Below are 13,012 nucleotides of genomic sequence, written 5' to 3'. Positions count from 1 at the left end.
AGTGCATCCAGTATGATGTGTATATATATACATATGATGTGAATTCGTGGAAGCCTCTTGGACAGTCATATTATAACATGTTTTTATAATTCATTCCAATAATTTAATCGTGAATGATTCCGCCACGTAATTAAATTTTAATACAATTTTCCTCCTCTATAAAAGAAATATATTATTTATTGGCTAAACTTATATCTTGATGAAAACTTGAATGCCGACATTTCTTCCAATTAATTAATTTCCTCTTTTTTTTAAAGGCGCCAACAACATAAACAGTAAACTGATGGATCATGGAATCTAGCTTTGTTGCACTGGAAATTTAAAGTCTGTATTATTATGCAGGCTTTCGAACTAAAAAGCCTGTTTATTTATTGTAACTGTGCAACTACTACATGCTTATTGTTAGAATTCTTTTATAGAAAAATTATTGCAAATTTTCCTACAAATTTTTTTTTTTTTTTTATACAGACCAAACTACTTAACAAAAAAAAATAGTTTTGGATGATGTGGATGCAGTTTTGTCTCAAAATTGACCGGTACAAGTCCATTAAATGGTTATGGGAGCTCTGGATCATGTCGACCAATGATCTTCCTTCTAGCAAGGAATATGGACGTCTGGACTTACATTATTGCAATATTTCTATTTTTTTTTAATTTTTTTTAGGATAATTGCACTATTTCTATGACTTGTAAGATTTTGGCAACACAAATTTTCTTGATATGCATCTGTTTTAAGTACTCAATCTTTTACGGCAACATGATGAGGGTACGAATTCGACTTATGAAGAGCGAATTTTTGTGGATAGATTAAGTAGAAAAAAGAAAACTAATCATTTATTAATGTAGTTGATATTCATCCATATATAATTTTAAAAATGACAAATATTGTGGGAGTATGATTTAGTGTCATTTCCTCATGATCTGCTTCAATTTGTCCATCAATTCAGGATGCGCTATTTTTGTGTACAGTAGGAAGGCGAGGTAAACATCATGTAGTCGGATCAGTAATGGGAGTGCCGGTCTTACTAATCAGTAATTAGGAGGTTAATTATGATGTAGAACCGGCAATGCCATTGCCGGTCTTGAATAAAAAAAAAAAAATTTACTACATAATACATAATACAAAGACCAAAACGGAAAAAAAAAAAAAAGGTTTGACCGACATTCTCATCGCCGGTAAAAAATTAATGTTAATTAAGGTCATTAGGGCGTCCGACCGGCAATGGAAAAACCGATCGGACTACAAATGTTCACCCCTTTCTCCATTCGTTTCAAAATGTTGACGTTTATTTTTTAAATTTTACATTTATAATTTTCTGCATCAATTCATCAGATTTATTTCATTTTGGAAGGGCTTAATTGGATCAATCAGTTGGTGTGGTCCTATTGTTAGGATAATTGTGGTTCAACAATATTTTTATCGGATAGTGCATTCTTGGAATTGTATTAGGAAACATAACATAATTCTCGAGCCCGCAAATCAGGGATCTACACACTTTGAAAATTATGCTTCCAAACAAATTTGAAAACTAAGCACCAATACACTAGCTGGCTTAACATTACTCAATTACGTGTATCTTGACATACAAATTATTTCTTGTTAGATAAAATTAGGTTGCTTTTATTTTCAATCAATTTCCTCCGAAATTGAATTTTACAGAATCATTTTATTTATTTTCCTATATTTGTTTTAGTTGTAATTTAAATTACTATCTCAGTCTCAAAATAGATACAAATTTTTATATATAATTTGTATTAAAAAATTTGTATCTATTTTGGGACGGAGGTTGTATTTAATAATTAACGATTATCCACATTCGATCATTATCAAATAACGGTATGCACAGAGTTTTCTCAGCGGAATGTTTTTCCATTTCTTCTAACTTGTCTGATATGCCAAACAAACAAAGATCGGATCATTTTCCTGAATATAATTAAAGGAACTAAGTCCCATTTCTAAGAAAGTAAAGGGACCCAACCTTACACCGGATAAAACTCGTATCCATAATCCTACGTGTCGACACATAATTGGATACTAAGATTCTGTTTTAGGACACGTGGCATCGTCAAATACACATCGTCCTTCTTCTTCCTTTGTTCCTGTTTTCAGCTTTTGCATCAATAACTAACAATGGCTATGTTTGCACCACCAGCACACAAGCTCTCCCTTACTGCTTCAAACAAAGCAAATTCAATCCCGACACCGCCGAAACGAAGAGGCTCGTCGGTGCATTTTCCGGTGAAGGCGGCGTCGACGTCGTCTGAGGTGGCGGCATATGAGGAAGGAAACCTGGAAAGACCAAAATGGGCAGGGGAGACTCCACTCTCTCGTCTAGTCAAAGCTTTCATTTCAGTCAAACCCATTCAGTCTCTGCTCCAATTCGGCGCCAGACAAGTACTCATCAGGTCAAATTTCTAATGTTCTAACTTTGAGTCTAGAATGTGTTTGTTGAAATGATTCACTGAATGATGTTTGGAAAAATGGCGACGTTAAACAGTACAGCTGAGAAGAAGAATATTCCTTGGAGAGATATGACTGCGAAGATTTTGGAATCTGATGTTTACAAGGAGCTGGAGAGTGTTAAGAATCCTTCAGTTGTTTATCCAGATTGTAATTTCTGTCATAAACTTTTGATTGCACTGAGATAATCAATGTCTTCGTTTTGTTACATTAATTTTTGAGATTTCTAAATTCGATGCAATTGTATTGTTTGAACAGATTATCTGAATCCCTTCCACGCCTACGATGAGGGTAACCTTTCATGGCTGGTTAGTATTTTTATTCTTTCACCGGAAAGTCGAAATCTTTAATTTACATCCATATGAAGTAACTAGTAACAAACCATGATATAAATACACACATTTAGAAAGTCAAAACACATTTTACAGATTTTGAATTTGCAGGCTGCAGCAGAAGCTGAGGCCGCCACCATGTCGATGGTGAGACGAGCAATACCGGATGCTTCGTCAGTAGAAGAAGCAAATAGTGTATGGCGGGGAAATTGGCTACGAGCAATAGAACAACATCATGAACAACATTCAAAAGATTCCCCGATCAGAGACATTTTGGATATTGGTTGCTCCATTGGTGTCAGCACAAGATTTCTCGCTGACCATTTTCCTTCCGCTAAACTTACAGTAAGCACGAATGTCAATAAATTTCTATTTTTTTCAAAAACTCGAGCATAGGATTATAGGTGTGGAAATAACACGTTTCATCAAATGCGGCACAGGGGTTAGATCTGTCACCTTATTTTCTTGCAGTGGCACAATTTAAGGAAAAGAATGCTTCTCCGAGAAACAACCCAATTAGTTGGATACATGCAAATGGAGAAGACACGGGTTTGCCTTCCAAATCCTTCGACATTGTTTCCATAGCAGCAGTTGTAAGTCTCTAAATTCAACAACCCCTGCCCTAATTTTAGGAAACTATTAATTACATTTTATAGTTTTGCTGACTCATTCAAACAAATGCAGCTTCATGAATGTCCAGAAAGAGCAATCATCGGCTTAATGAAGGAGTCTTTCCGGCTGCTTCGACCAGGAGGCACCATCTGTTTAATGGATCAATCGGTAACATACTATTTCTCTACATTTTTATTTATATTATTGGGATATTGCTTGTTCTAATTTCATATTTCTTCTTCCGTGCAGCCCAAGTCAAAGATTCTTCAGGTATGCTTTCGAATCTACTTACAATTATTATAAAAAAAATCTCTACAAAGAAACTAATTAAATCATTTTAAACTTAAGTTTACTATATTCGTCTACCGTATATTCTACAACCGTGCACTAAATCCCTGGCTCCATCACTGTTTATATAGATATTCTTTTTTTTTTTTTTTGTTTTTTGAAAGTGAAGGCTTACAATGAAATTTTTTAATTTTGGAACTAAAGGGGAGATATATTAAGGAAATCTTAGTGTTCATTCATAATATTTGATTTTCTCCTAGGCAATTATAATTAAATTGACCAATTTCATGTCTTATGTCACCATATCATGATTCTCTTGTATATATTATGCTGAATTAACAATCTATGTTAAAGATTGATCAAGTAATTAACATACAATAGTTCTTTGTATAAAAGTAGTTGTATTTTCCCCCATTTATGACATTAAAAATTGCAGAAAAATTATACAAGAAATTGAATGTGTAGTGTATTAGAACAATGCATCTAAACTACATAATCAATATTTTCACTCACTCCTAGTTATCTTCCATATGTATAGACTGAGATTCAAATGGTTACCTTACTTGTGGTTTTGTTGCATGCAGAACATGTCTCCAGTTATGTTTACATTATTCAAAACTACGGAACCGTATATCGATGAATATTACTTGACGGATTTGGAGGGAAGGCTAAAAGAAGTTGGGTTTGTGAATATCGAATCTAAACTCACAACTCCAAGACACAGGACTGTCACTGCAACTGTGCCTCATTAGCATTTCATTGCTGTTGCACTTCTATGTAACTATAACTAGTATTACATGTAAAGCACAATTAGATGTTGCATGCTACAAATTGTTACATCTTGAATTTCTTAAGACATTAAAAGATGAATTTTGCTCAAACAGTTCCTAAATCATGGTCATTCTTTCCTCTGAGGAATACGGACTAGTTTGTTTTTATGTAAGTAATAACTTACTGAGTCTTCATATTCATTTATTTGCTGACTCCACCAGAGCCATTGATATGTCCGACTAGCTTCTGGAAGGCAATTACAGCCGTCAATTTGTTGTCTAAACAACTTCTGCTAGTAGATAGAACGAAAGAACCTGATTCTAGCCTATATTCATAATTAATTGTTTAATAGTATGTCATTCAGCGACGTTACGCTAATTAAACTCACCTAAACCAAACCAAACAAAGGTTGATTATCATTTTCTGAAACATAAGAGGTAAATATTAAAAGAAACCAAACATTGGGGGATGCCTTGCAATATGTCATAAATTTAATACTCGACATGCCAAACATTCAAGTTTCATCCAACGTCATTCAGCTGAAACATGAACATCACTCAGAATAGTATAATTCTAGTTTGGTGTCCAATTCACCAAACCAAACCAAACAAGACTCCGTCTATGTTGTAGATCATGGAGAAACAAGACCAGGCATCGTTGGTTAATGAGCAACAAGCTATTGATGTAACTGAAGAAGAAGTCGAAGCTATTGAGCTGGTTCTGTTTCAAGTCTCCGAGTGTTATGTCTATTTGGTAAGCTTCAAGAATCTTTTGGTTACCAAAAGTCTGCAACTTTTTTAATGTGCCTATTCAAGTTCGGATTTTGGCATCTGGGTTTTTGGAATCGCAGAAAAATTTATCATCTTTAGTTGAGTTTTTCAAATTTATCAAATGTGATTCGTACCCAATTTCTATTTTAGAGATGTCGTTTTGAATAATCAATTTGCTATGTGCTTTTCATCAAGTGCTTTGGGTCTAAACTCTAAAGTGAAACACACACAATTTAGATTGGCATTTGTCTATTTAAAGTTGGTGGGAGTTGATCAGTTGAATGGTTTTTGGTGTTTTAGTGGGGAACTGTCTGTAGATGATCAGCATAGTTTTGAGATCTACTGAATTGAGATAGCATTGTTCACTATTAGTAGTATTGTGTAGTGTTATTTATTTTTTGATTAAATCACATTGGATTTGAGATTGTTATACTATTTATTCCTTGACAACTAGACCATTCTGATTTGCATGTTACTCGTGCAGATACCTCCACGGAGTGCAGCTTCTTACAGGTTATTACTCAACTTGTCAAAATTTATTTAGCATATAATCAATGCTTGCTTTCTTTTGAACAGTATGAATTTGAGTTTTGTCTGCTCTCCTCCTTCTATAAAACTGTTGTGATATATCGAATGACACTTTCTTTTGCCTTTGGTTTTAAAGTAATCTAAATGAAATTTCCCATACTGAATATATTTCGGAGTTCATATCATGGTTTTGTGTACCTCGTAGCTGACATTCAATTAACCTGGCATTTATACGGTTGAATTGGATATCATCAGTGCTGATGAATGGAATGTCAATAAATGGGATTGGGAAGGAGCACTTAAAGTAATTAGCAAGGGAGAGGAGTGCATTATCAGACTTGAAGACAAATCCACGGGTGAGAGACAGTCACTCATTGGAAAAAAAATATACTCATTCAATACTCCTGAAATCAATCATCATAAGATGGTTTATTTATTCAATTATTTGCAGGTGAACTGTATGCTCGGGCATTTCTGAGAGATGGAGAGCCACATCCAGTTGAATCTGCAATTGATAGCAGTAGGTAAAGTCCACATGTTGACCAAAATTTGAATCCCATCTTTGATAATTTCAGTTTTAAAAGAATTTAGTTTGAGTTTTTTTAATAACAATCCTTTCTTCTGCAGATATTTCGTTCTTCGTGTCGAAGAGAACATTGGTGAGTGATACATGATACATCTCTAAGTGTTTTATCCATTTTCAGTTCATCTCTTTTACCAATAAATCTGGAATTCATCCAGGTGGTCGTGTTCGACACGCGTTCATCGGCCTTGGATTTCGAGAAAGAACAGAAGCTTATGATTTCCAAGCAGCACTACACGATCACATGAAGTATTTAAACAAAATGAAAACTGCAGAAGAGATGGAGCAACAATACCACAAGAATACTTCCTCGGTCAATTATAGTTTAAAAGATGGGGAAACACTTAAACTCCAAATAAAAAATGTAAGTTAGCTTGTCAATATGGTAGTATTTTCTGATCTTTCTGTTTTTTACATCATCAGGCTAACATAATTATACTTAAAAATACTTTATTTTTTACATAATCAGCCAAGTCAAAGTGGTAGCAGTTTGAAGTCCAAGCTTGAGAAAAAGTCTAGCAGCCACAACGACCCAGTTATTTTAATCAAGCCGCCGCCACCACCACCTCCGTCAAACTCCAAAGAACTACATTCTTCCGAAAACCAAGATCAAGAAGATGATGATTTTGGAGATTTCCAAGCTGCTGGATAAAATACTCCCTCCGTCCCAAATTAGTTCATTTTCCAACATAATTGTGATTGTATAGATTAAAAAATATTGGTGAAAAATATGTGGATGAAAATGGTGAAATTGGTGATAAAGAATACATGGGACATGAGAAAGAAGATGGTGAAATCGGCGAGAATATAATGAAAAAAGATAATTAATATTTTTTAAATTTATAAAAATTTACATATTTAAAATAATTTAAATAAAAATTATGTTTATATTAATATTTAATTTGAAAATTAACAGAGAGAGTAGTTTGTAAGAATGCATATTTTGCATATGTATGTGGTTGTATGGTTTGACTATGGTTCACACACACCTTGTTAGATTCCGACATCTGGTAAATAAAAAGGTGAAGGCTAATTCAACCATTGGTAGCCACACAAGTGGCAAAGTCTTTTGTCTTAAGTCAAAACTCCTAAAAAGTCAAATGGATAGAAAGAAAAAACTAATGTTGAATTGAAACCTTACAATATTTATTTGTAAAGCAAACATCTGAAGGACGGAACTTCGATCATTTGCCTTCATTTGATATTATAAGAGCACATTTTTTTCCTTCTAAATCTTCCACTCTCTCTCAAGTGGGAATACGTTTTAAGCCACCCTATTGGCAATGTTAGAACAACTTGAACCAATTTGGTTCATCCATCCACAAATATTAATGACACGTTTTTTTTGTTTTATGAAGAAATCTGTTAACTTAATGAGATGGTGGATAACGTTAAACATGCTTAATGACATACTCCCTTCGTCTCAAATTAAATGTTAATATAAATAGAATTTTTGTCTTAAATTAGATGTAAATTTTGATAAATTTAAAATATATTAATTATATTTTTTAATTATGTCCTCACCATCTTCACTTTCATATCCTCATATATTCTTCCTCATCAATTTCACTCGCATATTTTGATGAAAATTTTTTAATCCATACAATTATAATTATATTAAAAAATTAACTAAAAATTAAATTTTATTGATTTATGTAAAATCTCTTAGAAATCTCTTAACATTTAATTTGGTATGAAAAAGTATTTAGAAATTATTCGGATAAAACAGATTCGATGATTTGTAGCCGCAATATCTTAGCCGATTATGGGTTGACGTCTTGACGATGATCATCAAAGTTAAACAAACAACCATCCAGCTGACACGTGTCAAACATAACTTTTGCCCTCTTTCTTCTTCTTCTTTGCTTTAGTTTGCTTTGCTTTGTACAAAATACCTTTGTGTGTATTTGGTTTGTTTTATGTCCCTTAAAAGCTGAGCTTTGTAAATTCCTTCGACCCATTATTTTTGGCTTCTGGATACACAACACAACCATCTTTTGCTTCAAGTAAGTCCTCTCTAAGCTTCGAATCTCAAAACAAAATCCCTCTTTTGGTACATAAAATAAAAAGGGTTTCTTTGCTTCACGCCTTTCCTTTTCTACAGCATCTCATTGTTTTTATAGTCAGCTGAAATATCATATGAATGTGATGATAGGCCTTTTTGTTGTGAATTTGGGTTATAGTAACTTATTCATATATCTAAAGTCGTGGTTTTTGAGCTGCTTCAAGAGATTTTGCCTGATTTTTTGGTTGAATTTCTGGGTTGCCTGAAATTGTGAGTTACGATTCTGCTTTTGAGTTGTGAGTTTATATGAAACGACCCAGTAAGTTTTTCATGTTTGATCTGCGTACTTTTGTTCAATTGTTGAATCTAGATTATCATATCGGGAACAATTGCCTGTTTTCGCTCGCTATAATTTGATATTGGGAGTTGTATTCTCTCTGTCTCTGATCGTGTGTTTCAAACTTGTCTTTCCATTCTCTGAAGTTGTTTGCTTTAATCCCTTGGCTAGTGAGTTTCTCTGGTTTATGGTCTTCATAAGTCATAACTCAAAGTTGTCAACGAGTTTTATTTATGTAGATGAGTTATATAGTAAGCTTCTTAACGATATCACTTTCACAGGAAATTTATCCTGCTGCTGTTTTGGTGAGGTCTGTTCTGCAATGGATCTGCAAAGTATAACTTGGGTGGGGCACATGTATCAGAAATTTGAAGCCATGTGCTTGGAGGTAGAAGAAATTATGTATGAGGTACTGATTTTTCATTTGTTTCCGGTATGAGCTTTCTTGTGCTTGTGAGATGTTGATTTTTTTCTGCCATTACCTCATTCTTCTTACATTTTTATATTCTGCACAGGACACGGTTAAATTTGTTGAGAATCAGGTGGAGACTGTTAGCACTAATGTCAAAAGGTTTTATTCAGACGTCATGCAAGATTTGGCTGACCCAGCTTTGGAGGAGCTTGCCAAAAAGCCTGTTTCTGACTTGCCTACAAAACAACGTAGAGATTTTGTAATGCATAAAATTCCAAAAGTAGTCTCGAAGGCAGAAGCAAGAAAATTTGATGTTGGGGGGGCAATTAAGAAAAATTCAAAACAACTTGGGAACTCGGACACAAATAGAAACTGCAAACCATCTCTTGAACTAATTTCTCGTGAAGATATTCTGTGTCAGCCTTCTGGTAACGAATTATCCAAAGAGACAAAATTGCCTCTGACCAAGTCATCTGAAGTCATCCCTGTGAACAAGCATCTGGGCGGAGTTTCTTCACTCATGGAATTACCGCATGTAGAACTTGAAGCATGGCATGATCATCAGATTACTTCAAGCCCAATTTCAGATGAGTTTACTGGAATTGACTCTGTGAGAGAAAGCTTTGATGAGATTAAGAATGCAGGCGACGTTGCAACCGATGCGAATAGCGTCGTCTTTGTATCCAATTCAGGTACCAGTTCATCTCCTCTGTTAGATGCTTCACACAAGTGTTTATTTAGCCACTGAGATGGATAATTATGCTTATATTCATAGTTTAACTGTGGCATTGCCAGTTGATTTTCCCATCTCTTTTCCATCTACTTTTTTCATCTTGATTGGGAAAATGGTATGCCTGGTCTGTTAGAAGATATCATGGAACTAATCAACGACTTGTTAATGTCTGTGCACTCCAGCCATGCAAACCACTTTGGGTTTTGGGGACAACTATTTCAAGGTCTCACATGCCAAATTTAGGAAATGTTGCTCCTGTTCCCTTTTCTACACTTTCTGGTGCTTGTTGTTTTCACTTTTTCTCCCAGATAAAACCGTCTTAGGATTCTAGGATAAGTCGTTCTTGTCTTGACTGCATATTGGGTACTTTAAATGGCATACATTCATTGATGTTTTAGTCTAGGCAAATAATATCTGTACTCCAGTATTTTCTATTTAATGTATTGGGATCGTTATTAAAATTTTGCAGGACAGTCTGAGGAAAGTCCTCTTGATATGATGTCCAGTGCTGTTCTAGACATGGAAGCTACTCGAGAACTCGATCCGGTGGATGTAGAGGAGTCATGCCATATAGTGAATGGAGCTGAGCTTCCAATTATTCCGCAAAAAGAAAAGAAACACAAGGTTTCAACTTTTGCTTGCTCTCAGTTTCTCTCTCTTTTCTGTGTTTCTTCAAACTAAAATGTACTTTGTTCCTTTCCAGATGAGAATTCGAGATGTTTTTTCTTCAAGAATGAGGTCAACAAGGAATCAGGAGTATAAACAGCTTGCTATTTCTTATGGAGACCATGGAAAATCCATGGAGAAGATTTCACCAAGTAGTACCATTAGTGAATCGGAATGGGAAATTCTCTAGATTCTTGTTCGAGCAGGCTAGCTAACGTGAATAAATGTTCGACATTTGCTTCTGAGCAAATTGTTGCACACTCCCTATGGAATATATGGTGAAGTGAATAGTTTACTGCCTGCTAGTTTATGAATCTATCATTTACTTTGTATCCTGCTAAGCCACCCCTTCACCTGGGCGTGCAGAATTTCTATCTGGTATTTATATTTATCATATGGGTAAAATATTTTAACCCTAGTCTTATAAAAATAAATTATTTACCCTTTTTATCTTTTCCATTCTTATAAATATAAGCTTCTATTTGAACATTAAGAATGCATTTTATTTTTTTACACCTTCAACATGATTGGATATCTATTTCTTCACAGGGTATTGTTTATACAACTCAGTAAGGAAAAAATATTCTGTCCAAAGAAAAAAAGAAATTTCTCTAGCTGTCAAACAATATGGATGCATATAATAGATTGTTCCATGTATCTGGTAATCCAGGCAAACACCAGTGGTTGCAATCAGCTGCTGGAATATAAGTCTGCTTAGAGATTGGCTGTGGTTGCTTCGATATAATCTCTGATTTAGGCTGTTCAGGAATTGTCAACGTCTCGGTTTTCGATTTCTTATGTTTCCGTCTTGACCTCAGCATTCTCCTCTTGGACCTCATATAATATCCAGGATGGGCATCTGCACGGAATTGAGAAAGCTTTGTGATGTTCAAGTATTTAATAGGTGTCTTCATGCCTTCAATTGTTCTCTCGAGAACTTGTTTCATTGCATTAGGATATGTATGTACGTTTAAGTACTCGTCGCCGGTCAACGGCTTTGTTTTGCTCACGCATGCCTGAATTCCTGAATGAACAGGCGATATGCTCCTGAAAAAGACTTTAGTTTTGCTACTGTCGACATTAGTATCTATCCAGTGGGCCCAGGTTTGTAGCGCAGCAGCATATGCAGATTCTATCTCCATTTCATCAACCACTTTTCCATTGTACTCATAACTGTCCCACCTTCAAAAACAGAAAGAAATATCAGTATGGAATTTCCATGAGACCCCTGTCGTTTCTTCCGTTAGGTAGTGTTTGTTACGTGGGACGAGACGGGACAAGACAAGACAAAACAAGATTATATTAGTTAATATCCTCAAAATTTTCAAAAGTTGTAGGATAATGACTATGGTACCCTTATTTTATATTGCCCCGTCCTGTAAAACAAAGGCTTCCTTATTGATCATGGACTTACAATCTAAAGTTTCCGTGATGCGTCCACCAATGTCCTGAATTGAACACCATTACGTCAGCACCTTTCCATTTCTTTGCAGTATCTGAAATCGTGTCGAGCCTCAAAGTCTTACTGCCATTTGCATAGTTGGGTTCCAATTGTATTAAGAATGGGCTCCAATGCAGTTCAAGAGTAAAATCATATTCCTGCAAACAGAAAAATGAAGCTCTCCTGTTAATCCCGAAACAACATGGAGTTACCTTACGTGTATGCAAAAAGAAAAAAATTAGCTTTACTCTAAAATGTGCACGCGAGGCTGCAAGTTTAGCTTGAGCAGATGGCAGGGCTGTGTAAAGAAGACAAGACAGAGATTCGAATTGGTTTCTATTGAGTGAATCTCCGACGAATATCACTCTCTTCCCTCTAAGTTTCTCTAGCATCTCCGTTCCGTTGAACCTGAGATAGAAAACTACTGTTAATATATATCTCATCTAATGAATATGAAAATGAAGAATGTTATATTACCTAGGAATCTGACATCCTGCAGGTTCCCATCTCCAATTTACATATTCGAAATCCGGCCTTCCATTTTGCTGACAAGTAAATTGAGTATTCACGTATGGACACGTGGATTCTGTATATGGACTTGGATTAGGATCATAAACCCATTTTCCATCAAAGATATTGCACTCTTTTTTCTCTGTTTCGTCAGGAACTGAAACTTGCTGTGTGGAATCATTTGGCCTTTCTAGGTTTTCTTCTTGGTTGCTAGGAACTGAAACTTGCTGTATGAAATCATTCGGCCTTTCTAGGTTCTGTACTAGCTCATTAGAAATTGAAACTTCCTGTACTTTTGGCCTTTCAACATTCTGAGATTTCCTAGGACGTATCAGTTTCGCATACAGTAACGAGTTCCAAGTATCTGGAAGTCCAGGCAAACACCAATGGCTACAATCTCCGACCTGTTCCGAACCATGCCTCTTTCTTCCTCCTCTAAGTAACCTTCCTCTCTTCTGTGGTAATGGATAATACCCTGGATGAGCATCTCCTCGATACTGAGCCAGTTTCGTTATGTTCAAATACTCTACTTCGGCCCTCATTCCTCTGATCGTCTTCTCCAT

General features: G+C 35.3%; 2 protein-coding genes across 2 annotated transcripts; one reads left to right on the top strand and one right to left on the bottom strand.

Moving 5' to 3' along the window:
* Window positions 1-2,481: 2,481 nt before the first annotated feature.
* Window positions 2,482-6,997, top strand: LOC139885296 (uncharacterized). The gene is made up of 13 exons (XM_071869216.1): window positions 2,482-2,611; window positions 2,720-2,769; window positions 2,905-3,138; window positions 3,234-3,386; window positions 3,478-3,573; window positions 3,655-3,675; window positions 5,095-5,217; window positions 5,719-5,747; window positions 6,018-6,118; window positions 6,214-6,286; window positions 6,390-6,421; window positions 6,504-6,709; window positions 6,815-6,997. Exons 1-13 carry the CDS (start codon window positions 2,482-2,484, stop codon window positions 6,995-6,997), a joined length of 1,431 nt encoding a protein of 476 aa, XP_071725317.1.
* A 4,112-nt stretch (window positions 6,998-11,109) lies between these two features.
* On the bottom strand, window positions 11,110-12,331 carry LOC139885295 (protein trichome birefringence-like 1). The gene is made up of 2 exons (XM_071869215.1): window positions 11,913-12,331; window positions 11,110-11,680 (listed from the first exon to the last, which is right to left on the bottom strand). The coding sequence occupies exons 1-2, from the start codon at window positions 12,329-12,331 to the stop codon at window positions 11,110-11,112; spliced, it is 990 nt and encodes a 329-aa protein (XP_071725316.1).
* Between the last annotated feature and the right edge of the window lie 681 nt (window positions 12,332-13,012).

This window comes from Rutidosis leptorrhynchoides, unplaced genomic scaffold, assembly GCF_046630445.1.
Source record: "Rutidosis leptorrhynchoides isolate AG116_Rl617_1_P2 unplaced genomic scaffold, CSIRO_AGI_Rlap_v1 contig93, whole genome shotgun sequence".
NCBI classification, from domain to species: domain Eukaryota; kingdom Viridiplantae; phylum Streptophyta; class Magnoliopsida; order Asterales; family Asteraceae; genus Rutidosis; species Rutidosis leptorrhynchoides.
Note: the sequence above shows the minus strand (reverse complement) of the source record. Positions and strands in the feature narration are given on the sequence as shown.